The sequence below is a fragment of the Plectropomus leopardus genome, chromosome 3 (assembly GCF_026936395.1).
Source record: "Plectropomus leopardus strain MGB_pleo_1.0 chromosome 3, ASM2693639v1, whole genome shotgun sequence".
In the NCBI taxonomy this organism is placed as follows: domain Eukaryota; kingdom Metazoa; phylum Chordata; class Actinopteri; order Perciformes; family Serranidae; genus Plectropomus; species Plectropomus leopardus.
The window spans coordinates 14,828,935-14,851,773 of NC_142178.1; the positions used below are offsets into that span (position 1 = coordinate 14,828,935).

The 22,839-nt window shown below is 39.8% G+C and overlaps 1 protein-coding gene and 1 long non-coding RNA gene across 7 annotated transcripts in view; one reads left to right on the forward strand and one right to left on the reverse strand.

Moving 5' to 3' along the window:
* Window positions 1–8,278: 8,278 nt before the first annotated feature.
* Window positions 8,279–22,839, reverse strand: part of add3a (adducin 3 (gamma) a) — a 118,142-nt gene continuing 103,581 nt past the window's right edge. For 3 of the 6 annotated variants that reach the window (XM_042484713.2, XM_042484712.2, XM_042484711.2), the window contains 7 exons: window positions 22,024–22,281; window positions 20,601–20,705; window positions 20,352–20,438; window positions 19,399–19,422; window positions 18,461–18,584; window positions 14,481–14,573; window positions 8,279–11,297 (listed from right to left, as the gene is read on the reverse strand). In XM_042484713.2, the coding sequence (XP_042340647.2) occupies window positions 11,047–11,297; window positions 14,481–14,573; window positions 18,461–18,584; window positions 19,399–19,422; window positions 20,352–20,438; window positions 20,601–20,705; window positions 22,024–22,281 (942 nt within the window). In that variant the 3' untranslated portion in view covers window positions 8,279–11,046. The remainder of the gene's footprint in view (window positions 11,298–14,480; window positions 14,574–18,460; window positions 18,585–19,398; window positions 19,423–20,351; window positions 20,439–20,600; window positions 20,706–22,023; window positions 22,282–22,839) is intronic. The other 3 variants (XM_088075691.1, XM_088075690.1, XM_088075692.1) reach the window with 3 other exon arrangements.
* On the forward strand, window positions 19,564–20,455 carry LOC148189939 (uncharacterized). The gene is made up of 3 exons (XR_015776220.1): window positions 19,564–19,920; window positions 20,182–20,217; window positions 20,322–20,455. It is a non-coding gene; the product is annotated as an uncharacterized LOC148189939 (long non-coding RNA).

Here is a 22,839-nt window from a genome sequence, read left to right on the forward strand (position 1 = left end):
TTTCCAGCGAGAGTGACTGTGAGCACAATATCAGCAACCTGAAATCACAGCAGCTGAATGGAATTAAGCCATCGTTAATTTCATTATTTTCACCTGTGTTTTGCCTGTTGTGACAATCAGAAATGTTCTCCATGAAAAAGGCCTATTACTTCCTGGTAGCTGCAGGCTCATTTCAATACTACAAGTCCCAGAATTCTGTGGGCAGCAAACACTCATTTAGCATCTACTTTGTTAGAAATGTAACAGAGATGCAACCGGCATCATAGGCAGGCCATTTGAATTCATGGTAGTAATAGTGGACTACTCCACTAAAGATGAAAACTACTATATAGAAAGTTAACCCTTTGAGACCCAATTTGGTTGGATTTCTTACAGAAACATGGAAAGAAGGCAATGAGCAACGAAAGAAGAAATGACACAAAAACGAGTAATAAATTTGTGAAAAGTATGAGAAAATAAGCTGACAATTATTTTAAAAAAGAAAAGAAAAGAAAAAGAAAGTAAAAACAAACATACACAAGGAAATGAGCTGAAAAAAGTACTTAAAAATGTTAAAATTCTGTAACATAATTGAATATCTAATTATATCATTTTTTCCCCCTAGCTTTTCTTTCTTTTTTCCACAGACATTTTTCTCTAGCTTTATGGAAGTTGCTAGTTGCTCAGTGTCTTTTCTTTGGTGATTGTTAAAGAAATTGAAACTATTTGCTCAGGTTTAAATACTTCAGAAAGAAGTCTGAAAGCAGCACAAGAAGGTGATTTTGCTCCAGGTTTCAAAGGGTTAATTATAGAATATAAAATCATTGAATGGCTACTGCTGAAAAAATGCCAACCATCAATAGTTTTACAACCTTGTTTGATCTAATGAAAATCGTGGGGATTATAACTTTAGTATTTTAATATTGAATCGTGCCTGTTTCTTGGAGTTTCCCTTTAAATCGAGCTAATTCTACATCGATCAGCTGACTTTTACCCAGATCAGGTGTCCTCAGTCTACTAGTACAATCCAGCCTTTTTCAGTTTAATTTTACATTTTCCGAGTGGAGCCCAGAGCAACCAAAACATGCACAACTGATCCTACTTTTGCCTGCTCCGGTCCGTCCCGGCAGTCTGGCACAGATTACCCTAGAATTTTCTCTTCAGTTCATCCTAACCTGCGTGACAAAACAAGCAACACCCTGTCAAACCGAGCTTAGATCAGCACACTTCAGGCCCGTCTCTGTCTCTTCCTTCCTGGATCCCTGGTTTCTGGTGATAAGGAGGTCAAAGGGCAATGTGTGTGTGGTTGCCAAGGGACTTTAAATCACAGTGAGCAGCCATAGTTCTTCCTTTTCTGCTGAGGAGGCACAAACACGTCCTTCCATCTCCCCCTTTTTAAACCAGCATTGATCCCTAAAACAGTTAATGGTGATATGAACAAATGATCGGGTCGGGTTGATAAAGGTGATGTGGAGCTGCATCCTCGAGAGCAAATGACTCAAACACTTTGTTGTAACAATGCTCTGTTTAAACAATCATCATATGAGGTTTTATATCAAATAAATCTTGTTTTTTTTAAAAAAAAATATTGAGTAGAATTCTAGTCCACGCAAGTACTCTATTGAATCCTTGACAAGTGAAGAGGAAATAGGATGCTATTGATCTCCAATGGAGGATTAGATTTCCTATAGCAAAAAGGATACAGTCTCGTTCTACAATGGGAGGAGCATGTGACAGAGTGGCCTATATATAACCCACAGCAGAGAGTCAATAGCTAGGAGAACAAATGACACTGTGGCTACAAGCGATCCATGCCACTAATTCCTCTCAGCAGTCGCTGCATTTGTCACATGAATCTGTTAATTGTAAGAGAGTTTAAAGCAGCTCTCCATCTGTTTCCAGAGCTGAAGTCAGTGGGAGCTCCTGCAGGGTTTTGTTTAAGGGCACTTCATGTGCATCACGTCACTACTGTTTGCTCTGAAGTGGAGCCAGTGTTGCCATTTGTTGGTTTGTTAATTGGGTATTTTTATTTTGTTATTTTGTAATCCTTTGTGGCATTGTTATCTTGTATTTTTTTTAGCTGGTTTGTTTTTCTACTTTGTGATTCTGCCACTGCAACTTCAATATACTATACAAGGAGTTCATATCTGTTGCTCTTCCCGTAATTCCCCTAACTTCTGCAATATTTGGTGCAGTATTGTATCTACAGCAGTCCCCTGTACAATTACTCAAATGTGCAATGTTCTTCCAACTCTTGAATTGAAGGCTATATTTAACATGTTACACATTGTATATATTCTTATTGTTGTTCTTGCTTATTGCTCATTGTTGTAACTTTGCACACATATTTATATTTTTATACTTTTAACTTACATACTAGTGTTATACACTGCATTGTAGCATAAGGCACAGTTTTATATTTTACACACTTTACACACTCAGCACATTATCCATATTATTATGTAGATATTCTTAGATTAGAAGAAGGTAGAAGGCAGATTTATTGGTTATTTTTAAAACAAAGTTTAAAAAACAAAATGACAATTATCCTTGATTCTGTTACATCTTTAGAGTTGAAGGTTGAGTTGATTAAAATGAATTATTATGCTTATTGTTTATCGCTGTAGTTTTTACATATATGTTTTTACACACTTACATACTCAGCACATTTACAATTTAAATATTTACATAATGTGTTAATTGTTTGCACTAACTGGATTTCTGTTTTTTGTTTTTATACTTTTCTCTATGCTGACATCAGAATAACTGTAAGGAACCACAGTTTCCCCCCTGGGGATCAATTAAGTATTTCTGATTCACATTTTTCCTCCAAATGTGCTATACAGACTATTAGAGACTAGAGAATTTTGGCACAACTTCGCCTGTTTCCAAGGTGCATAAAGAAGCAAAGAAGTCTTGGAGAGGTAAAACTTCAGCAACTCTTAAAGACTGTTTGATTAGCCGATCGCTTTGACTCGTGTAGGTGGAGAAAAAGTTCATAAAAATGCAATTAAACCTGATTTGGCGCTGCGATGCAAGAAAAATGTCAGGACTCAAGCGCACGAATAGTAAGTATTATTTGTTAAGGAATAGGTACGTTTCAAATTGACATTCAGCAGCTGAACTGAATGCATTTCTAACATCATTGCAAAGTTGCACCAATCAACATTTTAACGTTAAGAATGGCTAAAATGATTGCATGTTACAATCAATTTACTGAAACCCACAACTCAACCAAACACGACTTATCAGGAAGCAAAATCATATCAGTATATCAGAAATCTACTGGTGTTTGTGACGCAACAAACTTGTCACTCAGGTTTGCAGGAAATTAGTAGTTTTTTCATCATGTCGCTCACTCTGAATGCAAACTTTTAGATATTCGAATCACTGTGACATATCAGTCATGAGCTTGTTTTTCTCTCACCATCAGGCCATTGTCGAGGACTCCATTGTGTCCCCTGCCCTTGAATGTCGATGCTAAAAAATGGCACTGGGTTGCCTGTTGGGGGAGGAATGATAAAACGCCAAGATAATGCCGCTCAGCAGATTTCCTTGTCTTGGTTTTCCAAACAACATCTATAATGTCGGCCTTCAATGAATTAAAGATTAAGGGGCCATAAGTGAGATCCTTACTGCCCCAAAGCACAAAATGAACTTAATACATCTTCAAGGATTTGATAGAGCAGTTGATCAATAACTGTGGCTCCACAAAATAATCACCCCCAACACACACACACACACACAAACACACTGACTTGCACTCTTCACCCGCTCAGTTGATGCAAGCCGGTGCTATGAGGGCACCATTATGTAGTCAAGCCAACAAAGCCAATAATGCAGCAGTATTATAATCACAGTACACTGCATCCTTATTATCTCATCACAGGACACTTTTTCTGGAGCTCTGCAGACGTTGTGGCTTTATTAGTTCAGCTGATTACAGGCCACCGGGACATTAAATATCTCAGCCAATCTACGCCCACAGAAAATGGTCAATAAAGGTTCTAGATGACTTAAAATTAAACCTGCATTTACTGATTTTTCTAACCTTTTGTGGGCGTTTGAAATGAGCTGTAAACACAGTGATGTCTCCCATGAGTCGCCATGGTGAACTTGTTGGCACACAGTTGCAGATTTATACATCCAGTGATTACAGAGCAGCATTATCATTCATTTTGAGTCTCTGCCACCTGGCAAAAGTAAATCTAATATTCACTCTATATGGGCTCTGTTTTCGGTCTCTACCGACTCCTGGGGAATATATTTGTATCTTTAGCTGCTAAATATGTCTCTATGTGCACTAGTTAGTTGCTACTGTACTGTTTTGGTGCTGGACTGAAAACAGCTTCCTGCTGCAGCTGGAAATGCTATAGCAGCTTTAATTTTGCACCATAACAGGCCACGGTGAATCATAGAGTTGGGTAGATCATGGATTTAGGCTTTAATTCACACTGAAACCACTCTGCTAAAGACACATGCACTCATGGTGATGCATGATGAATGAAAGCGTCCACACCAAACAACGTCTACTAAGTGAAACATCATGAAACACAACAAAGTGTAAAAAATCAAAGGTGAAGAAGTGTTTTTGGTGACGACAGTCTGGGGATGTTTAATTCATGGCCTGTCAGCGAGTCAAGATACTCCTCTCTTCACTGATCGTATTCTCTTTCACACAGAGGACCTCTTGGATGAGCAAAAAGTACCACCAGCTTGTATGAGTGTGTGTGTGTGGGTAGGTGGTCCCATGGGTCGTACATTTGAGCTCAGGCCTAACTGACCCCTTATGTTGTTTATCAGGCCATAATTCATCCCAGTGGCATCTGGGCATCACTGCAGTCTGTGGTTGCTGTAAATTTTGGAGAGGTAGGATGTCTTGTTGGGTATGTTAGGGTGGGGCGGGTGCTTGTATGTGTGTGTGTGTGTGTGTGTTGAGGGGTGCAGGGTTGTGTGGGGGGGCTATCATGGTTTCCACACTCCCCTAACAGAGCATCCATCTGGACGCAAGTAGGTTCATTGTTTTGACACTCACAGCGTGGTGCTGTCTGGAGAGGAGAGGAGAAACGCCTCTGCACCTCCTTAACTGTGCTGAACGTGATGCAATAGGACGGATGTGTGTTTAATGTATGAGTGTGTATCTGTGTTGCTTCAGTCTAAAATGGGACAACTGTCATTTGAAAGAAATATACTCAATACACAGCAACTTTGTAAAACACAAGCAAACAACCTGTCAACACATGCACAGCATAGCTGAGCACCACAAGTCAAACTGATCACAACGCAAAAGTTATAAAAGAAGGAACACTAAACATGGTGAGTGAGTTTGTCACTTTTTTGTTTCCTTTAGAAACCACTATACATTTACACATTACATTTTACCATACTTTTTTTTGTAGTTCCTCAGGGCCGTGATAGGAATTAGATATTTTTCTTTGTAAAGACAAACTTCAAGGAGGATCTATGTAGGATGCAGAAATTCAATATAAAATTCAAGGACGTCAACAAGATATCAGAAAATGTTGGATAGATGTTAAATTTAGGTTAGAATGAAAATCGGGTTGACAATATTTGATATTTTGAACGCCTGGATGGTTATAACTTGTTTTTTTTTCCTGCACTGATTGAATTGACAGTATTCGTTATCATACTAATAAATATACATATGCCACTTATCTTTTTCTGCTTTATAGGGAAGAGATCACATTATGAGAAATGAACTGTTATTGGTCCCAACCCGATTTCCTGAGGGATCAATGGTTTCATCTCTTATTCTGTTTTTGTCTTTCCAATATTCCAGAGTTAAAGAGTAAACAACAAACCAACCAAATGACCTCAGAATCAGCACTTTACATCAAAGTACAAACATCAGTGAATGAAATGATCAAACTGCCAGAGTCAGACTTCATCTTTCCACAATCACGAGACAAACAAGTCACAGGATGCTCATATGCTTTTATTGTTCGTATCAGGAGCGTTGCCAAATAAAGTGCTGTAGGATTACAGTGTCGTAAATACTATATATGGAAGCTACACCTAGCAATATGTAAAACAGAAATGATCCTGGATCAAGACTTTCTCAAGACATCCGTCCTCTCACTAACACACTCCGACATGTGGATTAGATGATTTTTAAAGATTGTGTTGTAATATCACATAGATGCCAAGAAGGTTTCCTTTAACTGAAATTACATTCAAATAACTTTTTTTGTCCAAACATTCAGACATTTTTCAAACTGTCAACTAAATTAACTGGTGCATAAATATCATAGAAAATTATTTCTGACAGTAGTGGCGGATGTTTAGTTCTATTGTTTTCCCCAAAAGTGAAAACTAGGTCGTGGTGAGAAAAGGTCACTGCAATAGGGAGATGCTTGGGAGTGTGTGAGACTAAAAACTGCTAGTTCTACATCAAAATCTAAATATTCACTCAGTTAGCAGATACTGGACATCTTATAGGGAAGTTAGCACACACTATCATAGATTTTGCATATTTTGTTTTGCATCTGAGGATTAAAATGCAGTCAAGGCACATTGGCTGCTCATAAGCACACAAAGTCCCCCAGTTGCCTGGATACTCGACTGGACAGTCCGTGCTCACCGAGCAACACGGACGCCATGTTGTGTCAAGCTGTGACAGGTCTGAACCAGCATGAGACAGACATCCCTCTGGTGGCTGGAAGGAGTGAAATTGATTTAGATATTAAGAGTGACGTGGACTCTTTGGCGGTAAACTGAGCATCTGTGGACACAAAAAAGGGCGCAAAATAAAAAGTCACACTTGCCCGTGCAAAAAAAACTAGAATAACATAATCATTGTTGAAAGCAGTGGTTCTGACTTTTTTTTTTAATCTTTTAAAGAGGGACTCATCTAATTTTACACATCACAGTCTGTTTTCAGGGAAAGACTACTTTGTATGAGGACAAATATGTATAAAGCCTTTTGTGGCTCCAGAGACAGCTGCATATATTTCCTCAAGTGATGTCACTTGAGTCAGTGTCAGCTGGGTCTGAAGACTACATCTTTGAAAACATACAAAAAAAGAGTTTGAAAGACATGAGTTTATCATTATTATTAACATTAATTTGTATGCTGGAGGCGACATTATCCCCTGCTAGCATAACACATAGGTCTAAACTGGCTGCAGTAGAGTTGCATTGTGGGTAAGTCAACTTGTTTTCACTCTGATGACCCCTTTTCCATCAGATTTGGACACTTCGAGACGGCGTGTCAATTGCCATTTGGTATGTGCTTAGTGTCTTTTCAAAATAAAATGGGAACCGCAGGTTTCATCATCACCACGACAACCTAGTTAGATTTACAAAAAAAAAAGTTAAAATGAGCACATTTGTTACAGAACTTGAGTAAAAAACATAAAAAAACCCCCTCAGTGTTTCACATGGGACACAACACTGATATGCAAGAGGGAACTTTGTTTGAACCTCCAGTCATAATATGGAAGTGAATAATTAACACTGAGGGAAAAATTATACAATATTTCAAAAGGGACATTAGAGGAAAGCCTAAAAAGTAAAGCTAATTTTGTGTGGCAAAATTGAGATCTTTTGATATTGCCTACACCAGTAAATATCCTACAACACAACTCGGAGATCCCAGTACCCACGTTAGAAACTGCTGCTTTAAAGAATACTAAAGGATGCACAAGTTTACAGGTTTGATAAAATAACGCACAGTATTTATAGCATGTCATTAATAAAATATAGCGACTGTCACGTTGAAGGGTAAAATTTTTAGCAATATATATCTTCTGAATGAATACACAGCATTTTGGAAAAAGAACTTCACATAAAACTCTCTCTCGACATTCACGCAGCAGCTCACTGTTTCATTGTGCTCACGCTGCATCTCACAGTCTGCTCAAGTGCTTCTGCATTTCCTGTGGCTGTTACGATCATCCTCACATTCACTTGCATTTAGTCAATCAGTGCCATAAATGTGTCACGACTTCCTGATTAAACTATTCACACACGCAACATTCTCATCCTTAAATGTCACGAATAAACATTTTAAAAAGGCACCAGTTACTGTTTTTTCCTGCTCATTGAACACATAAGTATTTCAGCAAAGGTCCTTTGAAGCTTTTTTTTTACAATACTGTAAATTATAATGAAAAATGCAGCATTAAGCTTGTGAGACTTTGAATATGTACACGTCATCATATATCCGCTCGACTCGTGATAATGGCATAAAGGAAAATGAGCGCGTATGGATTATGTTGAACTTAAGAACAGTTTGAGGAATGGCACAAATTGTGATGAACAAACGTGAAAAATGAGCTTCTGTTTCTTAAAATACAGTTTTTATTTGTGAATTTACACTGATTAGCAATACATCTAAAAGCAACTCCATTAGATAACCATTTATATAGGATTTTCACAGGTCACAAAGTAGCTTGGCTCATTCTGGCATGCCAAAGCAAAACTCGCTCTTTTTTTTTGTTTGTTTTTTTTAAACAGAAAAAAAGGTGGATAGAGAGGCATTAGTAAAGCAAGGTGCAAACAGTCGGAAACAGAGGAGGAGAAAATAAAAAGGATGCAATGCACATTCAGTTCATCTGGGAGCAATTTGCTCATAAAATGGTTAATAAAAAAAAGCCTAGTGCTCTCTGCAAACTAAAAGAAAACAAAAAGAAAGCATACTGCGATACAAATGGAGGATGAAAAACGTGTCGGGAGGGGAGATGGTATGAAAGAAGAAGACAGTCTGAGTGATAAAAACATGGTGCGTTAGTGTCAGGTTGTCCTTACCCCCTGTCCCTCTCTACTACACACACATATGCACTTCCATTTCCAAACTCACACCTCCCTTCTCCATCTTTCAGTTGTGTGACCTCAGCTCTTCGCCCAGAGCCAAAAGCTATCGTTTAACACAGCTAAAGATGCGTCTCTAAACCCTCCCTCCTTTCCTCCCCCCCAAATCCAATACTTCACATTGCTAGCTGGGATATTGGTACATCTGGTCAAACTGTGGGGAGGGGGAGGATATGTGGCAACCCATCACACTTTGGCTTTGCAGAGTTCAACTGCGGGTCGTCTGACAGTTACAACATGATCGTGTTTACTAGAGAAATTACATGAGGGGGAGGCTTTAGAGGCTGAAATGACGACCGAGCTCACATCAAATAAAAGTAAAATGTCCTTATGACCTCCTTATAATGCTTCAGTTCCAGGAGGAAATAAATGGCAAATTAAGCGAGGAAGCGTAGCTGCTATGGAAGTAGCTACTGAGAGAAAAAAAATAAAGTTTTGGGAGCCTGAGGGGTGTCGATGCAGTCACTGGGGTGATTTAACTCGTTAGGGTCCTTGACGCCCCGAGCAGGCAGAATCGTAACCCTTGTCTCATCATTTTAAAACAATGGAGGAAAAAAAAATTACAATATGGCTTTAAAAACGAACACATAAACACACCAAACAAAAGATATCACCACTCCACGACCCGTGATTCTTATTTGAGCTGGCGACTGCAGATAGTTTGGCGGTTCAGCGCTACACTTCCTGTTTGGTTGAGTTGAGAAGTAGAGATCATTTCTCACGTGTGACACCAATGAAAGACTATTCTTTCCTTCTTCGTTCGACTCACTTTCTGGGGTCCTGACCTTTCTCCGACACCATGCCTCGCTTGCTACCTGCACAACTTTTTTTTTTTTTTTTTTACCAAATACTTCACAATCTCCTTCACTGGTGAAACCACCTGCAACTAAAATGTGTTATATACCACAAGAAAAGTGCAGCACAATAAAATAAAAAATATATAGTTAAAAATCTATAGCCAACATATCCAGTTTTCATATATCTGTGTTATATAGTAAATTTGTGTACTCTGAAGATTAGAATATAATTTGAGCAATCAGGCATCACTACAGAACATAGTCAGCCATATAAATTCAGTTCTTGCAAAAAGAGAAAACATGCGTGACATCTGTAATTCTCTGTAAAAGCTTACAAATGAGTACAAAACAGAGTTGACTAATACCAAATTTGTGTTCAATAAAAAAAAGATCAAATTGAATGAGATGACAAAGTAGACGCAGACTGTGACACTTCACTAAAATGAGATTGTTTCCTCTTTTCTTCCACTTAGTTTGGCAAAAAAAGGAAAAAAAATAAAACTGAGATGAAGAGGAAAAATATGAAAATGCTACATAAATATTCTGAGTGAGTCAGCGGCTCTTTGAGATTTTGCTGTGATAAACTTCATCCTCACTATCTTGTCTAGTCCAGTCTTTAACTCATCTTCTAGCTCCAGCTCATTTAGCTGAGGAGAGGGTTTGAATCAGAAGAGTGTGAGAGAGCAGAGAGAAAACTTCTCTCACAGCTAATAAAATCAACACAAACCCCGCGGCTGTTTTTTCGGAGACCAGTTTTCCAGTGACTTCAAATTTCATGTGGTCTCTCAGTTCCCTACACAGAGTCAGGTGACCAGACTGTAAAAACAAAACCTAAAAAGACCGGGGGAGTCTTTAAATAATAGTTTAAAACAAAAAAAGGTTTAGTCTTAATTTGTGCAGTTTTACAACCCTCATGTTGCAATCCAATCGTTCAGTAAAATTGGATTTTGATGCAACAAATATGCGAGGTGGTTTCAAGTTCTATTTTCAGCCTGGGAAACAACACAGGAGAAGCCAGTTATTCAGGATCTAAATTGGCCTCAAATGACACGTTACGACTTCCAAGGAGCCCTGTTAGAGTACTGCAAGGATGATCAAGTGTGGAGACACCCAACACCCACCAGAGTCACCCCATATCTGCTGCAACTTTAATCTGCGGACCCACATTCCCATTAAAAACAAAACAAAAACAAAAAACCCATTCTTGTCTTGTTGCAGAAGACGACTTTCTTTTTTGTTGCAAACTAATTCATTTTTTTATGTAATCCCGTCTCCTGCCTTTTGCACATAAAACCTTTTGTTAAAAAAAAATCAAATAAAATTAAAAACATAAAAGGACATTTCAAACGGAGACAAAATAAAAACACAGACATTAAACAGAAAAGGTGGCTGCTGCCCCTCTCTCTTCTTCTGCCTCGCCCCTGCTGATCGTCTCCTCTCAGGCCTCGGTCTTCTCTTTCTTTTTGTTCTTCTTCAGGAAGGACGGGGTGCGGAACTTCTTCTTCTTCTTGGTGTTGGGCGACTTGGAGGGCGAGCTCTCGGGGGACAGCGCCTCCTCAATCTTCTCGCCGGAGCGCACCGTGATCTCCACGCTCTCCACGCTGGTGGTCAGCTGGCTGACGCGCTTGGACAGCTCCTCGTCCACGTCGCCGTGGTCTTCTTTACCGTTCATCAGGCCCGTGTGGTTGTCTGAGGGAGGAGAGGTGAAACACGGGTTAGGTGAGGACAGGGAACAATGAACAAAGGAAGGCCACATTACTCAATCCTCTGAGACACACCCTGATAACAGACAACACCCACAATTAAGAAATAACCACGTGGACTGTCCTGCCTCCTGTGACTAACACTTCTACAAACTGTACTGATGTGGAAGAGCAGAGAGTTGATCCCCTGTAATGCTCACTGTAACGGCGTTCACACACTGGGGGAAATCTTTTCATGCTGTCGTTGTCATAAGTACTTTTACATAGAACTCGGATATTACACTGCGAAACATATTTACTTTTTAGACAGAGGTCGCTTTTGGGGCTTTCGCACCGTGAAAAGAGGCATCAACCAATCGTGATTTTCAAAGCACTCGACACATCTCAACATCACGACAGCAGCAGACCTGCTGCAACTGCTTCAAATGACCATCTGCCCCTTTATGAATAGTTTTGATGCACAATATTTCTGCAGGTGTTTATTTCACATTTTCATTTGATCATTCATCATTTACCCAGTGTTAAGGCCTCAAGTCAAACAATTTTTTAGATAAAAGTTGTTAATGAACCTAATCTTTACCTTAACCGTAAGATTATATGCTTTCAAACTTGACATGCATCAAAAAGTCTGATCTCAAATTGTGTGACTGTATTACTCAGTTCAGCTTGCTGAATTTTGCAAACTACCAACTTAACATTTTCATCAGAAAAAAAAAATTCAGTTCAATTACAAAGGTATACACAGTAAACTAAACTGCACTCATCAACACGTGCACCGCTATGTCCTTCTAAAAACTCACACTCATCAGGGTGAAATGCCAAGTTTTTATGGAGTTTTGAATTGTACCATTATAAACCTCAAACTTATGCTTTTGGCAGGAATAGTGTATTAGACTGCGTTATATTTTCCAGGTGTTCACATTATTGTGTCCACTGCCTGAATGCCTCTCTTTGCTCATTTAATTCATGTGAGGCTTTTCTGCACCAAACACACTAAAACCATTTGAACTGTGTGTTGAACTTTCGTTTCACACAAAGAGACAGGCTGGCCCAGTGCTCTACATGTTTCATAACATCCGTGCGTAAAGCTCCAGTGACCCGATGGCCCAGAGACTCTGTCCTCCTTTCACCTTAAAAAAAAATTGGGGCTTTGAACAGCGGCCTGCGCCCTCTCCCTTAATGACTGTTCACGTAACAGGCCTGCGAGTGTCACATCTCTTCCTCTGGTCTGCAAATGCAGGTTAGGGAAGGCAGAGCATCATGTTGCTGAACATGAAAACAGTGACGACTTCTCGTGTTATCTTCATCTGAGCACACACGGAAGAAAACAAAACACACGGTGACATTAAAAAGCAGCTCACACAACAACTGACCTGGTTTCAGGACAGCTACTGTACAGGCTGACCTCATAGCGGTGGTGTCAGAAAATACGGGTCCCCTGAGCCAGCGTGCTGTGGTGGGTTAATTGTTACTCATTGTGCGGTTTTGCGTGTTTGTGCTGGAGGGAAGCTGACAGGAAGTCAATCCCATATTGTCGTTATTTACAACCTGTAAGGAGGCTGCTGTGATCTCTGTCTCTCTTGGAGGTACACCAACTAGCTTCAAATGTCAGGCACGAGAATTTCTATGCAAGTTAATAGATTTGAGATTGTACATCCAAACAGAAGTAAGAAACACCGGTTCAATAGCCAGAAATCCTTTGACGTGACATTCTAGCACATTAATGTTACCAACCCAGCAGGTCTGTGAGGTTTTACATAAAATACAAAAGAGAGTGGTCCATTTGAAGACACTCCGACAATAAACATCGAGAGTTACCTGGTAAGAAACATTTTGATTTGTGTTCTCTAAAGGACATAGTTTGAGTGGTAAGTGTGAGCTATAGCAAGGACAGTATTAGCTTTGCTTATCTTAGCATACAGGTAGAAGGGCTGTGCGGATGTTGTATTTTTACATTTGTTTTTTTTCACACCTTAGAGGTACTAGTGGTTATGTTACGGTATTGCTTACAGTCTTAAAGGAACAGTGCAGGCCAAAACCAAAAATACATTAAATTTACAAAATATATTTTCCCTCTTTCCTATAGTGCTATTTTAAAATGTGGATTGTTTTGATGCGAGTTGACGAGTGTTTTAGATATCGGCCATAGAGATGTCTGCCTTCTCTACAACATAATGGAACTAGATGGCACTCAGCCACCACAAGCTGAGTCTCTCATCTCTACTGTCGATATCTCCAACACTTCACAGCTCATATCAAAACTATCTAGATTGGTAAATGACACTACAGGTAAGAGGCAGAATGTTTTTTTCTGTTTTTTTTTAATTTTAGGGTGAACTGTACCTTTAATTTTAAACCATGCTAACTCTGCCTGACTCTAGCTCCATACTTTATGCACATGAGAGTGGTATCCATATTCCCGTCTAACTCTCTGCAAGAAAGCAAACTTTTTACAAAATGTTAAATTATTCCTTTACAATCAAACCCAGAATCAAATCCTGACCACAATAAGTAATATGCAAGCATTGGCACTCTGAAAACACAGAAAAGAAGAATGTGAATGTGGTCTTTTTCACTTTAAAGTCTTTTGGGTTTGGCAAAATCTTAGATATCCCAAAATGCACCAATGAGGAGAGCATTCAAAAGCAGTTAAAGCAAGGTAACAAGATCACTCCTGTGATGGATTACTGATCTTAAAGAAGTATTTCCAACTTGACTGTCCCTAACCCTAACCCTAACCAGATTTGTATCCTTAAATGTAGAAAATACAAATGTGTGCTTTAAAACTGTCAGCAGTAATGTAAAATAACTACTTTAAAGGTTTGCTTTATGACTTCTGGCAGGTTTGGATGAGTTTTCATTATCAACAGCAGAAATGTATTTGTGAGAAAAGGACAAATTAGGCTTTAAACAGAGGAATGGCACTCTGTTGCAATTTCATTATTGTAGACGAGTGAGCTATTATAGGAAAATCATTAGTGCAGTACAAAGTTATAGAACAGATCAGTAGATTAGGCATCGCATACTGAGCTCTTTGTCCATTTCATTTTAATTTGCACACTCATGCACACACACACACACACACATACACATCTGATTTTAGAGACACACACACAAGGCAGTGAAGATTATTCTGACAAAGTGTCTCTGTCCTCTGAGTGAGTGATACCTTCTTTAGCTGGAGTGCTTTGCGGGGACTGGGTGAGAGACAGAGACTGAGAGAGAGTGGAGCCGTCGTCGGAGGTTAGCTCGTGCGCTCCATCTGCAGGGAGGGTGGGGAGGGGGTCGAGGCGGGGTGAGGGATGGATGAGAGGATTGCAGGGTGGTGTAAAGGATTGAAGTAGTGGGACGACAGCAGGGGTGAGTGGGATGAGAGGTTGGGGAGGGATTTGGGATGAGGGGTCGGGGAGGGTGAGGGGGAGGTTGAGAGATTAGTGGTAACACACACATGTTAGAATCAGGCCATGCACAGCTGCTTTTCCACAAAATGTACAAAAATTCTCGTCTGATGATTGTCAGGCTCTTGGCGCCGTCACTCGATTGTTATCTGATTCTCCTGGTGTCTCAGCGTGCACTGTAACTTTTTGTTGTGCTGAAATACCCCAACTGATGGGAGAGATGCCCTGAACAGTAACATATAGGCTACAGCTAGCCCTTGGTGCAACATGCTAAGATAAAAACGCAAATGATAAGGTCATTTATCACCTTTCATTAGCAGATTTTGAAATAGATAAGGGAATAAAATACAGAAATCTTACAGAAATAAACAAGGTGATTAAATATACTGAAGCTAAGGCTGGGCATTTTAGAGTATATAAACATATAATTCTATCATAATACAATTGTTAGCCCAATCATTATTTTACCAAATCTGTGGCTAAAAATGAACAGAAAGAGCAATAATGACTTTTGATGCCATTTATAAAACCCTTCTCTACTTAAAAGCATAGTTCAGATTTTTTTGAAGTATGGTTGTATGAGGTACTACCATTTTCAGTGTATTACATACAGTAGATACCAGTCAGCTCGCCCCCAGTTATATCACTGCTTTTGTCAATGGATTCTGGCTTTAAAGAGAGCGATATAACAGCCTTATTTTTTGTTGTGAATTACTGACATGAAGTTAAAACACTTAAAACGATTAAACTGATATTGATTTTTTTAGGTCAGACATTGTTTAGGTTGTTAAAATACTCTTTGTTGCCGACCTGTCCACAGCAGTAGCTCGCTTAGCTTCCATGTTGAACTCTTCTATTTAACTCTTAACTGGGTGCATGCTGACAAGTATCCCATATAATCCCACTTCACTTAAATCTGAAATATCCTGCTAAGAGTTAAATGTGCTTATTTCCCATTCTCATATCGTTTTTCTAATCTCTAAGAGCACCTTAAGGCTCCTCCGAGCTCTTTATCCATAAAAACTAATTGAGTGCTTGTAGTTTTATACCCCTCACATGATAAAAACAGCTTTGAAAACAAAATTTTGTATGTACAGTAAATGCTACAGTTGAACTCAGCATCAGTAGCTTCATTCATTTTAAACACTGATTAGTGTGCATGAATGACATTCCCAGATCACTTTAACACATCCGTTAGCACGTTCAGGGTTACACATTCAGTTGGCTGAGGCTTCGCAGTCATTCACAACAGCAGTATAGGACGTGGTTGCATAACAGCCTGGTCTGTGCAGTGAAAGTGTGAATATGTTCTCTATCAGATGTTACATGCATACAGTTGACATTTGAGGAGTGGACTCAGTTTGAAGTCTGTACATTTTTTAAAGAAGCATTAAGCTGCGTGAGTCCTGTCACGCTGAAAATGACTGAAAACTTAGAGTGGACTGGACACTTTTAATCACAGGCTAAACCTATAAGTGAGTGTGTATGTGTGTGTATGTGTGTGTCTGTCCCAGGCCAGGCCATTACAGACGGTCTCCAGCTTGCATCCAGATTGGCCACCAGGGATTCGTGGGGCTGTGGGGGCAACAGTGTCATAGCAACGGGCTCCGCTCATGTGGCGGGTGTGAAGACCTGCTGTCTGTTCGGTCTGCCATCTTAGTCACCTCTCATACAGTGTACACACACACGCACGCACGCGACGCACGCACGCACGCACGCACGCACGCACGCACGCACGCACGCACGCACGCACGCACGCACGCACGCACACACACACACACACACACACACACACACACACACACACACACACACACACACACACACACACACCATGTTTCAGATGATCCATTTGGATAATCCTCTATACATGTATGAACACATGCCTTGCTGATATGAAACATGTACACAAATAAACACATTGATCTGGTCCAGCGTGGCAGGAGCCTGTGCAGAATGAAGACCAGTGAAGAACCCCCCCATCACTATCTGTTCACTATTGATTTTCCCCTTGCATGTCTGAAAGGCAGTAGGACGGAGGGCTAATATGATTAGCATTGACAGTTCAGTGTGTGAGCGTGTGTGCACACACGAGGTTAACACAGATGACAGCAGCAGCAGCAGAGCCCGCAGGGACGAGCCCTCATGTTGAAGTTACATAGGTGTGTGTTTGTACATGATACCCTTGGCAGTGTGTTAGAATATAGGTGAGTCTTCTGGGATCGCTGCTATGGCGATTATATGGATGTTTATTAACAACAAAACTGCAGAGAGAGGAAAGAACAAACTCAACGTGTACCGTAGTCAATCTGTGAGTCAAGATTTGAGGAGGAGGAGGGATGGATTTACCAGTTTTAAGAAATCCTGATTTGGTTCGAGCTCTGTTTGAAATCTGCTCCAGCTGTTTTAGCCGATTCTGAGCTCTTGAAAATGTCAGATGGCGCTTGTTAACAACTTTAACAGGCTTCAGCAGGACGTGCTCACATCTGGCTGTTAGGGTCTTGTATTTTCTGCAGTTGGTAGTCTTTTAGAGGAAGGAAAAAGCTCATGGAGCTTCACTTCACTCTCAGGTCAAATCCAATAGACTTTACTCTCAGTGTGTGCAGGAATAAAAACTACAGCTGAAGTCAGTTAGTTTTTGGTCCGATACCAACATTTGGTTAATAATAGAAATAAAAAAAAGATTTATCAGACAATTTTATTATCAAAGAGTAACGATTAAGGTTGCCGCAGTATATCGGTTAAAAGGTATACAAATATACTTTACATTGGTAGAAAAATTGACAGAGAATCTCACCTTTATTTTATTTATTTTCAATTATAGTTTTGATTATGATAAAATATTTCTTCGACTCAAAAAACCTCTTCACTTTTCTTCCCTTTAAAGGTGATTGTAATTGATAATGATAATAATTTTGAAATACTGTACACGGTGAAACTGTGATATTAATTACAAAGTCAAAATCTCATACCCTTGCAACCCTAGTTGCAATAAAAAATAGTGTATGTCAGGAGAGGGATACTGTATGGTTTGACAATAAATTTAACTTTAACAGAAAGCAGTAATAGCAGCAAATTATACACAGTTGACTAAAAAATTAACAATAATAAAAATAATTAAAATATATGTTATTTAAGAGAAACTGGGGTTAATAATCCATAAAAATGCATATTGTTGCAGTTGATTTCAGCCAAAATAGAAAGTGATATCTGTGATTAACTGATATTGGCAGATAATATTGGCCCTGGTGACAGATGAGCCGGCTCTAATACAAACAGCCAAAAACGAGAGCACACGTCTCGGAAAAGAGCAAAGACCTGCCGCTGGCTTGCTAAAACTTGTTGGCTCAAAATAATCAGAACAATTTGTGGCTTACAGATTGATTATTGATTAACTGTTTTAAATCTGCTCCATAATTTGATGTTAAGTTAAATGAACCTTCACAGATTGGTAAGATTGTTTGCCGCTCATAAGAACCTTTGGCTTTGAGTACAAGTCACTGTGTGTGTGTGTGTGTGTGTGTGTGTGTGTGTGTGTGTGTGTGTGTGTGTGTGTGTGTCTGTGCCAGTGTGTGCAGTCCATATGTCTCTCAGTGTGAGTTCAGCTCTTGTGGTTTTTGCAAGTTGAGCGTGAAAGAGTTCAGAATCAAATCCACACACCTATGAACATTCATGAATATGTGGACTGGTGTGTGTGTGAGAGAGTCTGCATGTATTTTTGAGTGTGTGTGTACATGCGTGTGTGTCATACCGCTGAGGCCTAGTTGCCTCCTCTCCACGTTCTTGCGGTATTCCTCTAGCTCCTTCTCTGACAGCTCACTGAAGGGGTTGGGAGGCAGGGGAGCCATCTGGTCCTCCTCTGTGGGCACGTATGGCTGAGGAGGAGACAGGGAGAGGGGTGAGCATGGGTGCACACACACACATGCACACACACGGTGAGGCGGCACTTAGACACACTCTGAAATGCAAAAAACAAAGCACACACACAAACAAACTGATGCACGCATCAGTGCACAAATGCATGCACAAACAAAAAAAAACAGATCCCTCTCACTTTTTCTCCTCCTCTTAAACACTAACACACAAACGAACGCATGTGCAAACACAGACACACACACACAGACACACACACTGTCTTAGGGAGACAATCATCCATTACACCATAACTTTAGTCTGCGCATATAAAGACAAAAGTGTCGACCACATCACACAGACTCATCTTATCGCTGACTCCACACATAAAGTCTCAACCAATTAGCCTGCAAACCTCAAACATCTTTTTCACAGACTGTGGAAAATAAACACTCCAAAAGCACAAGACACGTACTGATGCAGTTTACACTGGAGGCACCATCATACTCAGAGAACAAGTCACATGCATGCACACACATTTTATGACACGTTTGCTTTGACTTTTGTATAAAAATATCTCCTATAAACCATCATGCTCACACACATCTCATTTCAAGAAGTCACACAAGGGAAACAAGGAGTGCAACTTTATCTGAGGCAGAATTCAAACTGGTGAACATCAATTTCAAATCTTAAAACACAACATTTATATTAAAAAAAACATGCTATTTTTTCTGTTCTGAACAGGCAAAAATGTGTGAAATCAATCCACAAAAGAGTCAAATCAAAACACCACTGCAAACAGTGACAATTTGAAAAACGCTTGTGGGTATTTACCAGAACTTTTATCTGCACCAGATCCTTAAAGACAAGACACCAACCACAAAAACATCAGCATGGAAATGTCATAATTTGATATAAATGCGTATTTTTTCATACCTGAATCTTTGTATTTATCATTATCCATGTGAGTACTGATAATTTAATAAAACTGCAACTTACTAGGAGTTTGGTTTGTCTTTGTAAAATGTGCTCACTTGCCGCCACCTGGTGGTCAGTAAGTGTCACTAAACAGGCTCTGCTGTCTGCTGAACTACTGAGGTAGATGATCAAAGCTCCTGCGCCGACACAGGTGTTTTCACTTGTGTCTAATCAGTCAGAATAACTGAAAACACCTTTGAGTTACTGCTTCATTAACAAAGCTGTTCTGTAAATCTGTATTGTTGCTTCAGTGGTTACAGATAAAACCTGGATCTTTTTAAGCTATTTGCTGAAATCCTGAAACCTAAAAGTGAAGTAAATGTCTCTGGCTCTGAACACAAAGAAATAAAATGCTACTGAAAAGCAGCTAACATTCAGGTTGTTGCTGTTGTGTATTATATGTAATTTAAAATGGGTAAAAATGGACGAATCCTCCCAAAATTTTATATTAACAGAAGAATACTCTGAGCTGCCCTCAGTGCCAGACAACTCTGTTTACTGTAAACTGGTGCCTCTTCCAGCAGAAAACTTAAGTTTCTGTTTGGTGGTTACATCAAATCATTGAAAGCAATCTGCATAAATTCTTGTATTTTTGGGATATTTTCTTGAAGTAATTTTTCTTCTTTCCCCACACTGCAGATGGGATTTGGAGCAGAGTTACAGCAAAGTATAAAGGTGATCTAAATCAGGTCTTGGTGTCTGTCTGGCTCCAGCGTTTGAACAGATTGAATCAGACTGTAATGTCAGAAAACCAAGTGAATTTAGATTTTTTTCACGAGGTCTGAACATCAAAGGGAGGATATTCTTACCCGTCGCGGTTCATCGACAGGGATGCCTGCGAGGTGCTGAGAGCGTGGCCCTGATGACATCATATCACACCGGTTTTGCTCTCTGATCTGTGAAAGAACAAAACACGCAGCCGAACCTTAAACAGTGAGTTTGGATGAATTAAAACCGCAGTGAAAGCAATTCAGAACATGAACATAAAGGACTGATACGTTTACCTTTGTACAACTTTATATGTAAAAAATGCTGACTGAGAGAAGAGTTAGACTCACTTTATTCCTCTTCTGCAGCACCTCGCTGGGGTCTGTGTTGAGAGGGACAAACTGATTGGGGTCCTCGATTCTGATTGGGGTTCCCGTCTCCTCTGCCTTCATCCACTGCAGAGGGAAGAGGAGGTGAAAACAGGTGAGATCTAGACTGTTAGCTGAAAAAAAACTCATGACAATTGCATGTGTAACTCTGTTTATACAGTAATTTTGAAAAGCACATCTACTCTATACTCAAATTTTTATAAAAAAAGTTGGGGGTATGGACTGGAATACCCCGCAAGATATGAGCATCCACCTGTCGGGGAGTCTGATCAAAAACTACAGATTTGCATTAAAGCTGGCTGCAGTTGATAATTTTGATAAAAAGTAACTTTGTCATATTTAGTATAACTGTCCTTGAAGGTCTTCTTTTGACATTTGCTAAAATTCAGAGCAGTTGAAGGAAAACAACCAATCAGAGTTGAAGAGTCTCTACCGCAGCTGTCATATCAACCACTGCTCTTGAACTGCGGTCAGACTGTCAAACAAGGCAGCGCTGATCAGATATGGATCAGGATTCTGTTGCTGCGCGGCCTATTTCTCTTCTAAAATGCTTTAAGAATCATATTTTAGAGTACTGTTTAGCTGATTAAAATGCGGTGGTTTGTTTCGGCTCAACTGTTTTCAACATGGCAGCTTTAAAATACTAAACACATTAAAATGTGTTTCTAAATGAAGGATTCGAACACCATTAGAACTACAAGGAAGCAGAGGGACCTTTTTTTCTTTAGATAATCTGTCTCATATACTACTGGATGTTTACAGTGACAGTTTCAGCAAATATGACAAAAAAGTCATTTTTATAAAAGTTACCAACTGTAGCTTCAAGGGAACTTTAAGATCCCTTAAAGTTCCCTTGAACGTTATTATTATTATTAGGGACCTAAAGTCAAGATATTTCAGTGTCTTTGATCAAGATCTTTCTTTTTAAAAGTGTCTCCTGTAAGACACTTTGTCGAAGCACAATATTAAATTACTGGATTAGTCTTTTGAAGTCACTAAGTTAAACTCCTCAAAGATAAGTAGCATCAACCAGTGCAACTAAAGCAAACAGCAGTTCTCTCTTTAGCCGGTAGATGGCGATCTTTACTCATGCTTTAAACACTGAGGAGCAACTCCAGTCACAACAAACTAGTCAACACCAACTGACAATGACGTGACTGACAAGTCAGGCCACTGTATGATGCACTCTTTGTTACTTCAGGTTTATTATATTTATCTATATTTACATCTTAACACGCACACATAAATACATGTGTTTTATTAAAATCTTTAGTCTTATTTTATTCTTAATAAGATGAAGAGGTTCAGCTTCATAAATTCAGAAATCAGTATAAAAACCTGCAATTCTCCACTTTTTGCACATCACTGTACATGCTGTGCTCACCGTGGTTGTCCTGCTGTTGTAGCGCTCCTCTCCTCCCTCCACGTTGACCTTGGTGTAGCTGTTGGGCGAGTTGAGCCAGCGCGTCTTCTCCCTCTGCTGCCGCTGCTGCAGGAACTTGAAGGGCAGCCGTGTGGCACCGGCGTCCCCATCCTCCTCGAACATAAATGCCGTGACCGTGGCGGGGATCTCCACGTCGCTCTTGTGCCTCGGCTTCTCTCTCACGATTGGGTGCCTATAGGCGTAACCTGTCCTGTAGCCCTGCAGCGGGAAACACAACTCAAACTCAGTTTGTTTGATTTTGTTTGTTACATTTTCACAAGAAACAAAACCTCATGTCCACACAGGAGGTTAATTCATACATTTGTTTTATTTATTTGACCCCATTTGACTTCTACGCCACCATCCAGTTCATCTGCTGTTGAGACATCCTGTTTACCCCATGAGGATCATTAAAATGTCCAAGATCATCGCTCACACTTTACATACATAATCAGGCACTCACTTTTTCACTTTTATACCAGAAGGAGCATAAATTAAAATTCATTCTGCGACTTTTCCTTCCTGTAACGCTGGCCGAGCTGCCAGTTTCACACTTAGTCAAATGGAAAAGAAAGAGAGAAACAGTTGTGACCGCAGGGTTTCTGGCAGCACAGAGGACAGAGCCAGAGAGCCATTTCCTGTCCAACTCTTTCTTTTTTTGCCCCTCTCTCTCCACCCCCCTCTCCTCTTTATCCTCATCTCTCCTTTTCTTTCACATTCCTGTTTCTCCCTTCTCTCTGTTGCTGAACTCTCACTTGTCCCTGCTGTTTTTCAGAC